General features: G+C 40.7%; 1 protein-coding gene across 2 annotated transcripts in view; it reads right to left on the bottom strand.

Moving 5' to 3' along the window:
• Dp1 (satellite-binding protein 1 Dp1) overlaps window positions 1-16001 on the bottom strand; it is a 128449-nt gene that overhangs the window by 79673 nt on the left and 32775 nt on the right. For both annotated transcript variants that reach the window (XM_019040408.2, XM_072300211.1), the window contains exon 6: window positions 2490-2673. In XM_019040408.2, the coding sequence (XP_018895953.2) occupies window positions 2490-2673 (184 nt within the window). The remainder of the gene's footprint in view (window positions 1-2489; window positions 2674-16001) is intronic.

Genomic DNA, 16001 nt, shown 5'->3' on the forward strand with positions numbered 1-16001 from the left:
GTTATTTTTCAACCAACTTCAGTTTTCCTCATGAAGAATGAACAAATCGAAATCTTGTGGCTCATAATACTTACCTTATCCGTTTTATTCAAATTTTTCGTTAATGAGATTTTTTTTTTTTTTTTTTTTTTACTACCATACTGCTTTTAAAGCCATAACTTAAGTCCCAGAGAATTTTGGGTTGTAGAATTGGATTCTACAGAAGAAATTACAAAAGCATTGATACCTCAAGGACCTGTATCCGTACAATTCAAATTTTGTATTTTTGAGAGGATCATTTTGAGGTTTTTTGGCATCCATCTTGTATTTGAAGCCAAAATTTCAGTCCTAGAGAATTTTAGTTTGCAAAATTGGATTCTATGGGAGAAATTACATACGAATTGATACCTCAAGGACCTGCATCCGTAGAATTCAAATTTTGCATTATTAAGAGGATCACCTTTAGCTTATTTGGCAGCCATCTTACTTTGGAGCCAAAATTTCAGTCTTAGAGAATTTTTGGCTTCAGAATCGGATTTTACGGGAGAATTTACAAAAGAATTAATACCTAAAAGACCTACATCCGAACAATTCAAATTTTGTATTATTGAGAGGATTATTTTGAGGTTTTTCGGCAGCCATCTTGTTTTGGAAGCCAAAATTTCAGTTCTAGGGAATTTTAGGTTGTAGAATTGGATTCTACGGGAAAAATTACGTAGGAATTGACACCTCAAAGACCTGCATCCGTACAATTCAAATTTTGCATTATTGAGAGGATCATTTTTAGGTTTTTTCGGCAGCCATCTTGTTTTTGAGGCCAAAATTCCAATCATAGAGAATTTTTGGCTTCAGAATCGGATTCTACGGCAAAAATTACTTCAGAATCAGCATTTTTTTGGGCCAATAATCCTTTTTTCATCGTTGTAACGATTTTTGTCCACATCGTCCATAAGCATGCCGCACTGTGCGTCGCCGCGCGCAGTTTAAAATAGCCGATTTTCCTGACCTTCGCTCCTTTCCGCTCTTATATCTCGCGATCAAAACATTTCCCCAGCATGTGGTAAAGAGCTAGAGGGGCTACAGAGAGTCAGGAACCACTTATCAGTTTTTGATCATAATAGAAAAATGGCTTTTTTGTAAATCGGCCCTAACGTGAAAAAATAAGGTGTCTTTTTTGAGCGTTCCAGCGCTTCAGAGGTGATAACTCGAGCTGATGTTGACAAAACCCTATGATGTCATACATTTTCTGAAAGCTCTCGTCACGCTGAATACGCTCGTTTAAACCGCGTTTTCCAATACTCCTTGGTTTTCGAGTGAAAAATTCGCGAAAATCTTGCCGGTTTTTAACTTTGACCCCCCCCCCCCCCCGCCGCGTCACCCCAAAATTTTTGGGAGGCTTGAAACTTTGGGAAAAGATGGGGCATTGTTGGGTGAATGAATAGGGCAAGTCTCAAAGGTATCCGCCCCGAGCCCCAAACGGCCCGTTTTGCACGTAGTCCTTTCTGTTAATTATTTAACAGTACTTACCACTGGTAATTTGCCAATTTTAGCCCCAGAATATCTTTAAATCAACTTTATCTACCAGGAGCTCAACAGAATTTTTTTTTCCTTTTCAGATTAAATAACTTAGTAGACACTATTAAATTATGTTCTTTTTCTTGAAAAGTACCCTAAAGTGACTATTTTAACAAGAAATTTCGAAGTCATGGCAACATTTTAAAGGGTGAGGGGAAGAAGTAAGACGGAAAAACGCAATTTTCCAAATTTTGAAGTGGCCAGTCAGAAACTTAGTGGCCGCTGCAGCATCACTTAGGATGATTCTGATCCAGCTAAAAAAATTTCTGGCTCATTTCACACCAAAAGACAACTTTTTACGGGGTCAGACATTTGATTTCCGAAAAGTCAAAAATAAGGAACACCCTGAAGGTCATAAAATGGTTTCTTCGACAGTTCTTTGATCAAAGTAGTATTTTGGGAAATCGATATAAATCATTGATCCAAGGTTTGTAAAGGAAATAATGATAAGTATTGTGACGTTGACGGACATCAATCATGAAGTTTTTGGAGGACAATATCTCATGTATAGAAATTTAATATTTTTGCAAACAGAATTATTTATTGCTTATCTGCAGAGAGAAACATATGGAGAAAATTTAGGTGTTGATGGCAAGCTAGGATTTGGCATTTTATGGGGAAAGTTTACTAGGCATAAAAAGAAGATTTTCTACTTTTAGGAGTCAGCTACAACAAAGAGAGCCAAAATTACAGTTCTTCACCTTCAAACAGGGTGCCACACTGCAGAAAAACATGGTAAAACTCGCTGGGTTGTTGACTCCAGACGAAAATTTGGAAAAAACCTGACCGAGCGTCGACAGGGGTGGTGTAAGAAAGGACCCTGACACGCATTATCTAATCGGCAAATAATCGAGAAAGATAAAACGAGGGTCTTGAACCATCATTGATGGAACATTTCACAGTATCCCAAAGATTAGTACATAAAACTGTGATACCTTTAGTTAGATTGTCTCTGGGCCCGTACAATGTTACACTGCCATCAGTGTCTCCTTCATGGGGCATTTCAACGGAGACTTTACATTCTCGAAGAATCTCATTGAGCCCGCTATCCTTGTGACCGGCGACGTAACGGTGCTGCTCAACTGGTACTTGTACCTTCATTGTTTTGCACGTTTTATTCTGTGGAAGGGAAAAACCGAATATAAAAGATTGAACATGAATAAGTACACAGGGTGTTCCAAAAGTCCAGCCCCCCCCCCCTCTAACTTTAGAACGGTTCGAGATAGAAAAATGAAACTTTGGGAATGTTCCTATCTCAAAGGGGACCATCTTTGGAGAGGGTCAAAATGTTGGTCCCCCCTGGGGGGGGGGGGGGGGGCAACATTTTTTTTTTCAAACGACAACTCCTATCTTGCAATACCTCATTCAAAAAAGCATAGAAAACTAAGAATTTTGGCGCAAACCGCAGATCAATATCTTAATTTTTGACCGAGTTATAATAGGTCAAAGGTCAAATTTGCCCTATTTTCAAAAACTCATGACTTCGGTTTACATTATCGTAAAGAAAAAAATAAAACGGGAAAAATTACCAGATTGTGATCGCTTTTAGGTAAAAATTGGTGAAATCACTCCGAATTAATTTTAAGGGGGGGTTCGGGCCCCCAAATTACGTCAATTCAAAGGTCATTCAATTTTCCCGCGAAGTAAGACAATTTCCCCTAGATCTGCCTCCACATTATCTCAGTAAGGTCAGAACCAGTTCAACATTACGTTGGCAAGTCCTCATATTTCGGGAAAAGTTAAAAAAAACGAAAGTTAAGGTGATTAAATTTGACCGTTAAAAATTTGTATTTTTCTTAACTTTTCCCGAGATTTGGGGACTTGCCAACGTAATGTTGAACTGATTTTGACCTTACTGAGATAATGTGGAGGCAAATCTAGGGGAAATTGGCTTACATCGCGGGAAAATTGAATGACCTTCGAATTAACGTATTTGGGGGTCCGAATCCCCCCTTAAAATTACTTCGAAGTGATTTCACCAATTTTTACTCAAAAGCTATCACAATTTGGTAATTTTCCTCGTTTTATTTTTTCTTTACGATACTTTGAACCGGAGTTATGATTTTTTGAAAATAGGTCAAAGACCTTGGACCTATCATAACTCGGCCAAAAATTAAGACATTGATCTGCGGTTTGCACCGAAGTTCTTAATTTTTTATGCTCTTTCGAACAAAGTATCCCAGGATAGGGGTTGCCATTTGAATAAAAAAGTTGGGGGGTCAGCATTTTGAACCTCCCCTCAAAGATGGTCCCCTTTGAGATGGGAACATTCTCAAAGTTTCATTTTTCTATCTTGAACCGTTCAAAAGTTAGAGGGGGGTGGGGGGGCTGGACTTTTGGAACACCCTGTATACAAGTAAAAGTGGAATGGGGAGTTATTGCATTCAAACTTGTAGGCATACACTAGGCATATACATAGGCAACACTGCCTGGATAAGTCAACAAGCCCTTTAATTAATTGTGTATTTTGATAACTCAACATGGTTTTTTAATTGACACAGTAATTCATTATCAATTCATTTCTAGTTGTGCTATGTGCAGGTTAATCAACTTTTAACAATACATGCTATTAGTGCCACGTAACAGTCGGTGCCGACTGTATCAAACTGGATCCAAATAATCAAACATAACCTTACTATTCAATATCAAACGTGATAATTTCAGAGATAATTCGCGCAGTTTGAAAAAAAAAGTTGTGTAAGAGACGGTTTTTTCATTCACGGAACGTTTCAGTATAAATAAGTTGACGGGATGAAGCAGTTTCAGAAAGTAGAAAATGCCTACTAGAGTCACCATGATTTAGGCCACTCCTATGCAACTCTAATTTCCTGTCTTTTGACCAGGGGTCGAGAGGGTTCTCAGGAGCGAAAGCCGATTTTCAGGATTTTATTGGCATCGGCTCCTCGCTCGCGAGTAGGGAGGCCTTTGTTTCGAATGCCCTCTTCGTTCGCAAACCCAAACCCTTTGTCCGGCGCCCGCTCCGAGTTCCCGATACCTGAGGCATATTCCGGTCAAAGCGATACCTATCCCAGAACCCGATCGATTAACCATACAATTCGATCGCGTTCGAAGAGGCGATGACAATGACGCTCGTATTCATATCCCATCTTAGGATGCAATTGAAGAACGCCAGTTTATTCCCTCCTGATTCCCTCTCAGTGGTCGCCAGGTCGGGCGCCGCGCCGGGCTGCGCGTCCTGCTTAAAGGTCCACATTGAGTCATCCTCCTCGTCCATCCATCAGTTCTTTTGCTTCCTTCGGGCTGCACCAGGTCGTCTGAATGCACTGCCAGCCGAGCACAGTTCGTTGACACGCAAGTAAGATGAGAGTGAAAACAACACGAAACACCCCAGACGGTGAGTTTTTCGTCTTGTCATTTTCTTGACATGTCTCCTCGGTCACCAATCATGTCCGTTAATTGTCCACTCAAGCCGAGGCAATTTCTCCTTATGAAATATTGTTAGCACACCTTTTTATTAATTTTTCTTAACCCCCCCGGCCTCCTCTAGGTTTTGCCTGATTCTCCACCCTTTTCCCCCAATATCAATGTTAAACGCATCGGACTACGAACTATGATATTCATGTTCTTAAAGTTGAACGCAACTATGCAATTCGAATAAGTCAGAAACTCACTTCAAAATTCCGTCCTTGCAGAGTATCAAAACAGGTTTTATCCACCGGTTGTTCATAGTTTTCATTGTTTTTTCCCCCTTTTTTATTACCTACTTTTCTTTTAATCTGTAATTCATTCATTTACTGCTATTATAACTGAGTATTTTATAATATTTGTTGCATTTCATTTATTCCTTTTTATTTTACAATCCTACAAATGGGGAACGGGAGGACAGGGCTAACGATTAGGCGAAAGTCACCAATATCAACCCCCCCCCCCCCAAAAACAAAAGGACCCCGGTTATAGGCAAGAAATCAATTTTCTCTTTATTACTTCACCTTGTATTTAGGGAATTGGGCATCAAATTTCATACCTCCAGCAATTATTATACCTCATGTCAATTTCAGTACTTAAGCGCTTGGATTTCACTTTCCAGAATATGTAATCGAAAGCCCTAAGTGAAGCCTCTAAACTTAGGGGCTATAAAGGTTGTTCAGATATTTTGAATAAACTGGAACACTTCTGGTGACGAGACATTCATTCCGGTGGCAATGAAAGGACACAATTTTTGAGTTACTGATTGGTTCCACAAGCGCTAACCATTAGAAGGTAAACTCCTTGCCAGTAAATTCATTAAATCTCTATGGAAAGTATGATGGTGGAAAATCTATGGAGACTTAATTTTCTGTTCAAAATGACCACAGAGGCCTTGAACATAGCAACTTTGGAGTGATCTTTCCTTCCCTCCTAATTCTCTGATTAATGACTGTGGTAAAGGACGTTTCCAAATTTTTTAATTCATTAATGTCACTTCTTTTCAGAGAAAACTGGTCATTTCCTTATGAAAACGTGGGGCATAGTTTCATTGTAACTCTTGAATTAATGAAAATGTACTAACTGAGTCGCATGGCACAAATTAGGTATCGGGGCTAACGTGACAGCTTTGTCGCCCAGAGCGGTCTTGCAATCGAAGTCTGATGAAAAATTTGTATAATTATGAGTAGGTATATTGAAAAAGTATAGTATCGCAAAACTCGCGAATGTCTTTAGCTCTTTTAAAATACTTTCTATCACATTCGTCCAATTTTTTAATCAGTAACTTACCGGTATACCTACTTATAATTATATATATATTTTTCAGGGAGATCAGAGAGTACTTTCCCTCCAATTTTTCTGAGAATTTTATTCGCTGTCAGCTATTAATCATCTAAAAATTTCGAGAGATAATATTCACAATTTTGCTTGAAAATAAGACATTTACTTGGAGGAAATTTGGCAACTCTCGAATGATCATACGGCGTTTTTACCCAGTTTCGTCGATGTGCTGGCTCGACCTCGCAGCGTCGACATTTACATGGTCCATGCGTTTATTCGCCCGATTTTTCACGGATCATCCTTCGTGGGCCCCACTATACTTCCTTAAAATTATTCAAAACTTAAGATCAAATTGCTCATAAAATTCTCTGAAAAATCGGTAGAAAAATATAGTTGAATTCTCACGATAATCCGTGGGTCATCAAAGGAAAGGCAACGTCTGATGGTTCATACGGCATTCCTCTGTAGCACGGCAAAATGGGCGATTACATAAGGTGCGAATTTCAGCATTCCGAGAGGGATGCGTTTTCCTCTTCAAAATTTCATGTATGCTACAATTCGTGCGATGAAAATTACTGATAGTAAGTCCTGACCAAGGCTTAAAGTTCTTCAATGCATAAATGCAAACTTTTCGCTCATAGAAAACACGATGATCTACTCCAGTTAATTTGCACAGGAAACGTTATCGCCAGTCATTGCAGTAAGAAATAATGACAATCTTAATATCTATGCTTCAGCTCAGGTATTGTACTCAACACTTTGAATAAATTTTGGGTGGGGAGAGGACATTGCTCATTGCGAAGCCTCTGAAGATTTTGATTCAAATAGCTTCTTGTTAAATTCCTATGAGCATGATATTCAAACGCAACGAAAGCAAATGTGCAACAACATGCCCCTACTGAACTTGATATTCTCAATTTTAATATTAGGAGTATGAATGATAAAAATCGTCTACTTCATGTTGAGCTTCAGAAATTCTGCAGAATGCCAGATTTCCGTTGCATCACTGAACACTGGGTTGACAAAGGTGTGGACTGCCCTATTGTAAGCTATAAATGTGCTGCTAGATGTAATAGGGTAGATCAGAGAGGTGGCGGATCTGCTGTGTTTATTCATACTCCCTTTCCAGGTATCTCTGTCAATTTTAGAAATGTTCCAGAAATTACTGATCTGTCTTAGAAATCTGTTTTTGAAATCAGGGCAACCCGCACATTACAAATTAGAAATCACTTACTCAGTAAACCATTATTTGTTATCTCTATCTACCGTCAGCCGAAGGAGAACCTTTTTCAACTCAAGCTTGACCAACTACTTATATACCTGATGTATTAAGAAGCTAACTATAGCATATTGTAAGTATATCATCTGTGAAGACTTTAACTTTGATCTTTTTGATAAGAACTGTGCTAAAGATAGATTTTTTTACACACATATCTGGTAATGGCCTTGAGCCAATTTTCACCGAGCAACCATCAAGAATCTCTATAACTTCGAAGACACTTCTTGACCACTGCTTCTCAAATATTCCAGTTTATCTAATACCACCTTCGAACTTGGTCTATCTGACCACCATGGTCAACCTGTCAAATTAAATTATTCTAAGCTAATTCAAATTGGTGGTAAATCAGTGGCGCCACAAACGTATTTCTGGACTGCAGAAAGTAGATTGAGGTTTCAATCTCAACTGCACTATCAATATTCAATCGTAAGATGAAAGAAACACAATCCTTATTCAATGAATTTGATGTAAAAATCTTTAACATTATGGATGTTTGCTGCCCCTGTAGGTCACATAGATGTAAGAAACCAAATTGGACCTCCAATAACCCTGAAATTGTTAAACTCGGTGAGGAAATGAAGGATCTACACTCTTGGTATGAAGCAACTAGCTCTAGTTTGGTTAAAAAGACCAGGAATAAACTAAAGCGTAAGCTAAATTGCTCTATTGCTAAGCTAAAACGTGACTATTGCACTGACATGATTAGGAAGTCTATAAATAAGGGTAAGACGGCTTGGAATAACATCAACACAAAAACCAAGAATAAGAGTAAGACTGCTTGGAAAATCATCAACACAGAAACCAAAGACCTGTTGTTCCCTCTGATAGAATCTCTTGTAGCTAATGACAAAGTTGTCAAAACTCCCTATGAAATGGCTGATGCCTTTAACTCCTACTTTGCTCACAAAACTAAATCCTATCCCACATTTATGTTCCAAGATGAGGCCTTAGCTATACTCAAGAATAACATTCCTAAACCAAGTACAATTTGGTCAGATTGACATAGAACACTTCATTCAGTGATTAACATTTTATCCATAAAAGTAACTATGGGATGCGATGGAGCCACGACAAACACAGGTGCTGAAGGTGGTGTTATCACACGCTTTGAAATACTGCTTAGAAGAGCATTGCAGTGGCTTATTTGCCTTTTGCACTTTAATGAATTGCCACTACGCCACTTTACAGAAGAAATTGACGGCAAATATTCGGGGCCGAGAGACTTTGCCGGACCTGGGAAGCAACTATTTGAGTGCCATAACTTTCAGTCGTAATTTTCGAGCCGACTGACGAGAAAAAACTTCCTCATACTGACGTAAAAGATTTAAGCACTGATCACCGTATCACTGATTACTGATTTACCGTATGGGGGACTGTACTGTCACAGGTTTAGCAATCCTGCGGACCCCAGCTGGTAGCCCCTGCCTCAAAGGGGGTGGGTAGACAGGGCTCTTAGCTGTGGTGGAAGCAACCTGTCTAGGAGAGGTAACTCCGAAATCAAACCCTGGTCCTCCAGGTTGGGGGTTGGGGCATTGGGCTGACTCCCCGATCCTCGGAAAAAATGTACAATGTCAAAAAACCCAATAACACATGCCTCGGTAACCATGGAAACAAACGGCCTCTTCGACTTAGATTACGGAAAACGACACTCGCTTTTGATACTTGGAATGTGCAAGGCATTTCCAAGAAACTGACGGAAGTGGTATCGGAGATAAAGAACAACGGGATCGACGTGGCGGTAATAACGGAAACGAAGAAAAAAGGCCACGGATCAGAGAGCCTTGGGGACTACGATTTATTCTACAGTGGAGTGCCGAAACATCAGCGTGCACAGCAGGGTGTCGCAATTCTGATCCGCAAAAAATTTCGAAAAAATATTAAGAACTGGGAAGCCATCAACGCTCGCATGATTAAGATGAACCTAACTATGCACGGTCACAGAGTCACTGTTTTGGGGGTATACGGGGTCAATGATGATGCTACCATCGCACTTAAGGATCAGTTTTTTGAAGAACTGGACGAAGAGGTAGTGAAGGTAGGACCTGGGAGAGAAGTCCTTGTGTTGGGAGATCTAAATGGAAGAACGGGATCCCGGGTTAACAGTAAAATCGTCGGCTCGTTCGGTGAAGTTACGGTGAACGACAACGGAAGCCGCATTATCGACGTTTGCGAGCAGAGGGAATTAAAAGTATTGAACGGGTTCTACCAACACAAGGATATTCACAAATATACTTGGGTCCAACCTACCCGCGGCTTAAGATCTATCATTGACTACGTGCTCGTTAAACAGGTAACAAGCCTGAAGATCCAGCAGGTGAGAGTATGTAGAGAACTCTCCTGCCGTAGTGACCACTATTTCCTCAGAGCGGATGTAGCCTTTCCCGCTCGGGTGTCGCAGAACGATTGAGGCGACAATCAACAACCGGAGCGACAACGCGTACATCAAGTTCAGTACAACATCGATAGCCTAAAGCACCCGAGTGTCAAGGCTCTGTACGCAAAGCGCCTGGATGAAAAGTTAGGAGATGCGTGCGATGGCAGTACGGAAGAGCGGTATGAGTTTATCAAGAATTGCGTTCACTCGGCGGCAGCGGAGGCCCTGGGGGTTTCCGATCAAAAAAATGATAACAGAAAACCGTACTGGTGGGATGCGGAGGTAGAGGAGGAAATAAATGTGAAAAGGAATAGGTATCATCAGTTTCTCTCTTCCCAAAAGTTGGATGATAAAATTATGTACAGGCAGGCTCAAGCAAGAGTCCGTCAGGTAATCACTCGGAAGAAGAAGGAGGCTTGGGAAGAAAGCTGTATGAAGATAAATACCTACCTTGGAGGTCGGAAAAGTACGGAAGGCTGGAAAGTGATCAAAGGGTTGCGGCGGAATAAAATGCGCGACATCATATCTCCGATACCAATTGACAAGATGGAGGACTATTTTGAAGATTTATTAACGGAGAGGCGACCCGAGTTTCAAGGCGGAGTCATAGGCACTAAAGAAGATTCCAACGTGGAGATCCAGCTCCAAGATGTAGTGAAGGCTGTGAGGGAGTTGAAAACTAGCAGAGCTCCTGGACCTGGGGGTATACCGGCAGAGTTGATAAAATGTGGCACCGGTAAACTATTTGAACATCTTCGGAAACTTATGCAAGACTGTTTGCATGGTTCCGAAATACCAAAGGATTGGAAGGAATCTTGGATTACTCCCAGTCATAAGAAAGGTAGTAAGCAAGATTGCGACAACTACAGAGGTATATCGGTCACAGGAACCTTGAGCAAGGTCTACGGTAAAATTCTCAAGGCAAAGGTCGAAGAGGTTTGGAGCGGCCAGGAAGCCGAAGAACAGGCTGGTTTTAGAGCCGGTAGGTCTACCGTCGACCGTTTGTTCACCAATACCCAGGTCATCGAGAAGAAAAGGGCGGTCAGCCAGGAGCTGCACTTGGTGTTTGTGGATCTTCAGAAAGCTTATGACAGCGTGCCGTTAGTGAAACTTTGGGAAGCCTTGGAAAAAAGGGGTTTTAGCAAAGGACTTGTGGGGGCAATTAAATCATTTTATAACGGGACGATAGCAAGAATTAAATGTCGTGGAGAGTTGTCCGGAGGTTTCTTCGTCACAAAAGGGCTAAAACAAGGCTGTTGTTTGTCACCAACACTATTTAAGGTATACCTAGAGCACGTTTTAGAGGAATGGAAAAAGAAGGTGGCAGGAATGGGCGTTCCACTCCTTGATGGGCAGACCCTTTATACTCTATGCTTTGCCGATGACCAGATCGTTGTAGCTCAAGATGAGGAAGATGCAGATTACATGACGCGGAAGTTGGTCGAAGAATATCGGAAATGGGGCATGGACGTTAGTGTGTCCAAGAAAGAGAAGCTGGTCGTGGGAGCAGCGCATCAACGGCAAAGCATAGAGCTTGAGGATGGACGGCGCATCGAAGAGTGTGATGAGTACAAGTATCTCGGTGTCTGGCTTGATCAGGATGGAAGGATGGATAGAGCAATTAAGGACTGGATCATCCAGGGCAGGAGAGCCATCGCGATGCTGAACGGGGTGCTCTGGGATCAGAGCATCTCAAAGGCAAACAAGCACCGAATATATGACGCCATCGTTAAAAGTATCGTGCTCTATGGTAGTGAAGTGTGGCCTTTGACGAAAAGAACGCAAGAAATGTTGAGGGCAACTGAAATGGATTTTTGGCGGCGATCTGCCGGCATTTCGAGACGGGACCGTGTCCGTAATGAGAGAATTCGCCAGGTGATGAAGGTTGAAAAAGATATCGTGTACGACGTCATGTCCAGGCAGTTATGCTGGTATGGACATGTGCAAAGAATGTCGGAGGAGAGGTTACCCAAACAAGTTTTGGATTAGGTACCACCTGGGAAGAGGCGACGGGGACGTCCCGTAAAGGGTTGGCGGCAGGGCGTTGACGAAGAGATGTTGCGGTGTCAGTTGCCGGATAACCTCTGGGAAGACAGGCATATGTGGCGTTTGGGTGTCGTAGAACGCCAGAGTGCGTTATAAAGCGACTTTATATATATATCAACTTTATCTGTGCTAAATGTATGAAGCAGTACGATGCGGTTACTGTCCTCCGACTCTATTGTCTAAATATCCAGGAAACATAACCCATGTTCGATGGTTGATTACTGGAAATCGATTGTGAAAACTTTATATTCTAACTGAGGTCTCCTCTGAAAACTTACTGGAAATTGTTGACTTTTGTATAGAAGTATACGTGCCTTGGTGGCTCACTATCAATATTTCACCATCATGTTCATCTGGTTCCAAACTTATTTTTAGATGTTTGCAGTTGATTCGCAGTTGCTTAAAAAGGACCCAAGAAATTGTGAAGCCGGTAATTCAGAGAAACAGCTTCTTTACGCACCCAGCAAATATCATATTTTCTATGATTGATGATGAAGATTTTCAGAGGAAAAAAAGCTTTGGACCTAATTTTGAAAGCTCACCGAAAGGAAAAGTCCGGAGTGCGATCATTTTCAGTCCCTCCTCTCAATTTTGAAGCTAGTGACTATATATCCATGATCAACTGGAAAAAATTCGAAATCACAGAACCTCCCGGTAATGCAATTTTATCCAGAGGAAGATCTCAAAACTTTGGTTTTGACAAAAGCTGATGCACCATTCAAAAATTTTCCCTGTCACAGCCAAAGTGTCGAAAGGTGTGTGAAGATCGTCACCGAAGCCGCAGGAAAATGCTGTGGACACGAACAAAGAAATGGATACATCTGAGCTCAACTTAAGTCGCGTCACTTGATGCCATCCTTCAACACAATCGGAATGAAAACATCACAACTAGTGAGACACTGATGAGTTTAAGAATGACAATAATTAACAATTATACTATATTTCAACTATGATTTGTTCATTTTTAGACGTAATATTTGCTACTTTTTTCAAAAATTTCACAGAAAAATCGAAATAAAAATTCGAAACATCTATCCGCCAACCCAAAAAAGTCGATTTCTCGTACCAACTTATTCTAGAAATGACAAATCAAATCGCTTCAAACGAAGATACGGGTCTCTTTTGCTGCTGCAAATGCGTAAAAACGAAGAAAATCGTGAAAATCCTTAATCAAAAACTTTGAGGCCGAGTAGGTGAATGAAGGAGTTAGCCGATCGGGCTGAAATTTTTACAGCGTTATTTTGATGCCAAGAAGCAACTTTTTAGCCCTAGCCAACACGCCATTTCGAAAAAGTTTTTTCAATCCACCCTAAGGGGGAGGGAAGACAAAATGGGAGTATTAATTGCTGCAGTGAGGCATGCGAAAACTCCCATGAGCTGGAAAGCTTAGAAGAAGAGGAAGAAAATGTAGACGACGTAACGATTTTTGATAATGATCTCGAGGAAGAAATGCAGGAAAAAGAACACGCAATGATAAGAATTGCCAGGAAAAAGAGAGAGAAAAAAAGGAAGATGAGACTAGAATGATACTGAGATCAACCACATCAAAGAGACGTCAAATTTTTTAAACATAGCAGACTTTGGTTTTCCCCTCTTTTTTATTCCAATAAAGTTACAATTCTATAGTCTTAGTAGATTTTTAAGTTAATCAAACGTAAAGTGACAGCACAAATTTTAATAATTTCATTTTCAGTTTATTATTTAACTGCCACTAGAATTGTAATTTATAAATATTGTTCTACATTATATGTAGTGTTGCATATTTTAATGACGATTTGATACACTGACTACCCCTCACTTAAGTATCACCAGACAACCTTGACACATTGCCTACCCCCCACTTACATATCACCACACTAACATTTTCACTGCTTAGTATGCTAAAAAACAGGTTTAGAGTTATTCAAACGTCCTGTGGAATTTTTTCAGGGTTGGTGTGACCTACCTCCACCCCAAAAAACCAAACATCGAGAGAAAAGATCATAATTAAAAGTTTTGAGAGGCCAGGTACATGTCTTTCCCATATTTCCTCCCATTAGCTGAAATTCACCCATATGTAGTTTTGAAGGCGAAAACGAGATGAGTCTGTTGAGATATCAGCGGCTGAGATCAGAGGAGTTTGAAAAGTCATGCCGTCCTTGGACTTGAGACTTTTGGGAGAGGATGTGGTTTCACAAAGTCGGTACAAAGAACTTATTTAGAGCGCCTGAATAAGAAAAATTTATGGAAGTATCACCGGTCACTTTTGGACAAGTTCAAAAATCATCCCCTCATGGCCTTGACATTTCGGAATTAAGGAATGAACCGATTGTCTCCAAAAATGAACTTGTTCTAGTCATTGTGGTGAAGAACCATGCTTAATTTAATTTTGATTGTATGAATAGTTCCAGAAAAACCTGTCACGAAAGTCTATCAGAGCAGAGTTCCCAGTTATATCTACTGTTATTTCCTATTACCTACATTTTTCATCTCAGGGCTTCTAGATTGATGCTCTTTGAACAAGCGGGATCGAAGTTCCTGCGTCGAATGGTTTCCCGCAACCCGCCATTCATAGCTAAGACGTTCCACCTAGAATGGTTTGCCGCAACCCGCGGTACACACTTATCAACGGCGGCGCCGGGGAAATAGTTGCACTCCAGTTCTTGAATAGATAAATGCGTTTCCTCACGCATTCTACATCTCCTCCGCACGCGTTGGGCGTGCTCCTGCGTTGTTGATTAAACCGAGAGAAACCCGGAAACTATGACCGTAAATTTTATCGCATAAATCGGCAGCTCGATCCAAAATCGTGTGTGAGAGTTGAGGATGATTCTGTTTCGGCGAGTGTCGCTGAGAAAAGATAGAGACCAGTGGCGTGGCGTGCTTTGCGATGTATCGATTGATCTGCCATTTAAACCAATGGAAAAGGATCGATAGACAGGGTGTTCGCAACGAACACCTTAATAATCGATTCTTTACCATAGCTTCAAATGGAGAGATGTCGATAGTCGATCATTCACGCCACGCCACTGACAGAGACTGATCGTAGAGAGGGGGAGGGGCGCGCAAGAAATCTCAAGCGCCAACGTATTTCAATGAACTGATTTTATTTGATCAGAAGCTGATTAGGCTGTCTGAATTTGCCGCTCTTAACAAATGTTCAAAATTTTAAAAGACCACTAAACCTTAAACGTTCGAAATTGCGGCCATGATCTTTTTTACAAAGTAACAATCGAATACAATCGAAAATATCTAACACAACTATGTAGTCATTAAATTGGCGTTCTCATATATCTTAGGTTTTTTTTTTTATTTTCTGGGTTTTATTTTAAATTTATTATTTTTATTTTGTTTTAGTCTGCATTGCCATTACAGATTTGCCGCTTTTATTTTCGAGGGGTAAAAGGTAAAATTGGAATAGGAATATTAAATTTTCGGCGTTCTTCTTCATATCAAGGGAAAAACTTTGTTAGGTACTTTCCAGTTTTCAGTTTTCGCCTTGAGAATTTAAAATGACAAGGGCCAAAAAAAAATCGGCGGAAGTCAATCCGATCCCCCTGCGCCCAAAGTTTATCTGAGGGATCTGCACCTTTATTTCATAAGCCCTTGTCCCACGATCCAATAAACTCATCAAATAGTCATCAAATGCAAGATGGCGACTGGTTTTCGTGCAAGTCTGCTATCAAAAGTTAGCGGGCCGTCAATGTTGATGAACCCATCTTGCATTTGATGCATGGAGAAAAAAAAGGAGGTGTTTGCATTTCGGGCATCTTGGAATTTTTTGATGATTTGATGACGTAGGTCGGTACAGCGACGTCCCCTTCACGCTAAACGTCGCTGTACCGACCTACGTCATCAAATCATCAAAAAATTCCAAGATGCCCGAAATGCAAACACCTCCTTTTTTCTCTCTATACATTTGATGAGTTCATTTCATCGTGAGACGAGGGCTTTAGAGTAGGTTCGACGGCTCATGGATAGACCGTTTTTCTTTTTAGAAAGTCCTTAGAAACTCCACATGTGACACTTGAATCTTCATTTGCCCCCACGTGTGGAAGCCAC

This window comes from Bemisia tabaci, chromosome 1 (genome assembly GCF_918797505.1).
Source record: "Bemisia tabaci chromosome 1, PGI_BMITA_v3".
NCBI classification, from domain to species: Eukaryota; Metazoa; Arthropoda; class Insecta; order Hemiptera; family Aleyrodidae; genus Bemisia; species Bemisia tabaci.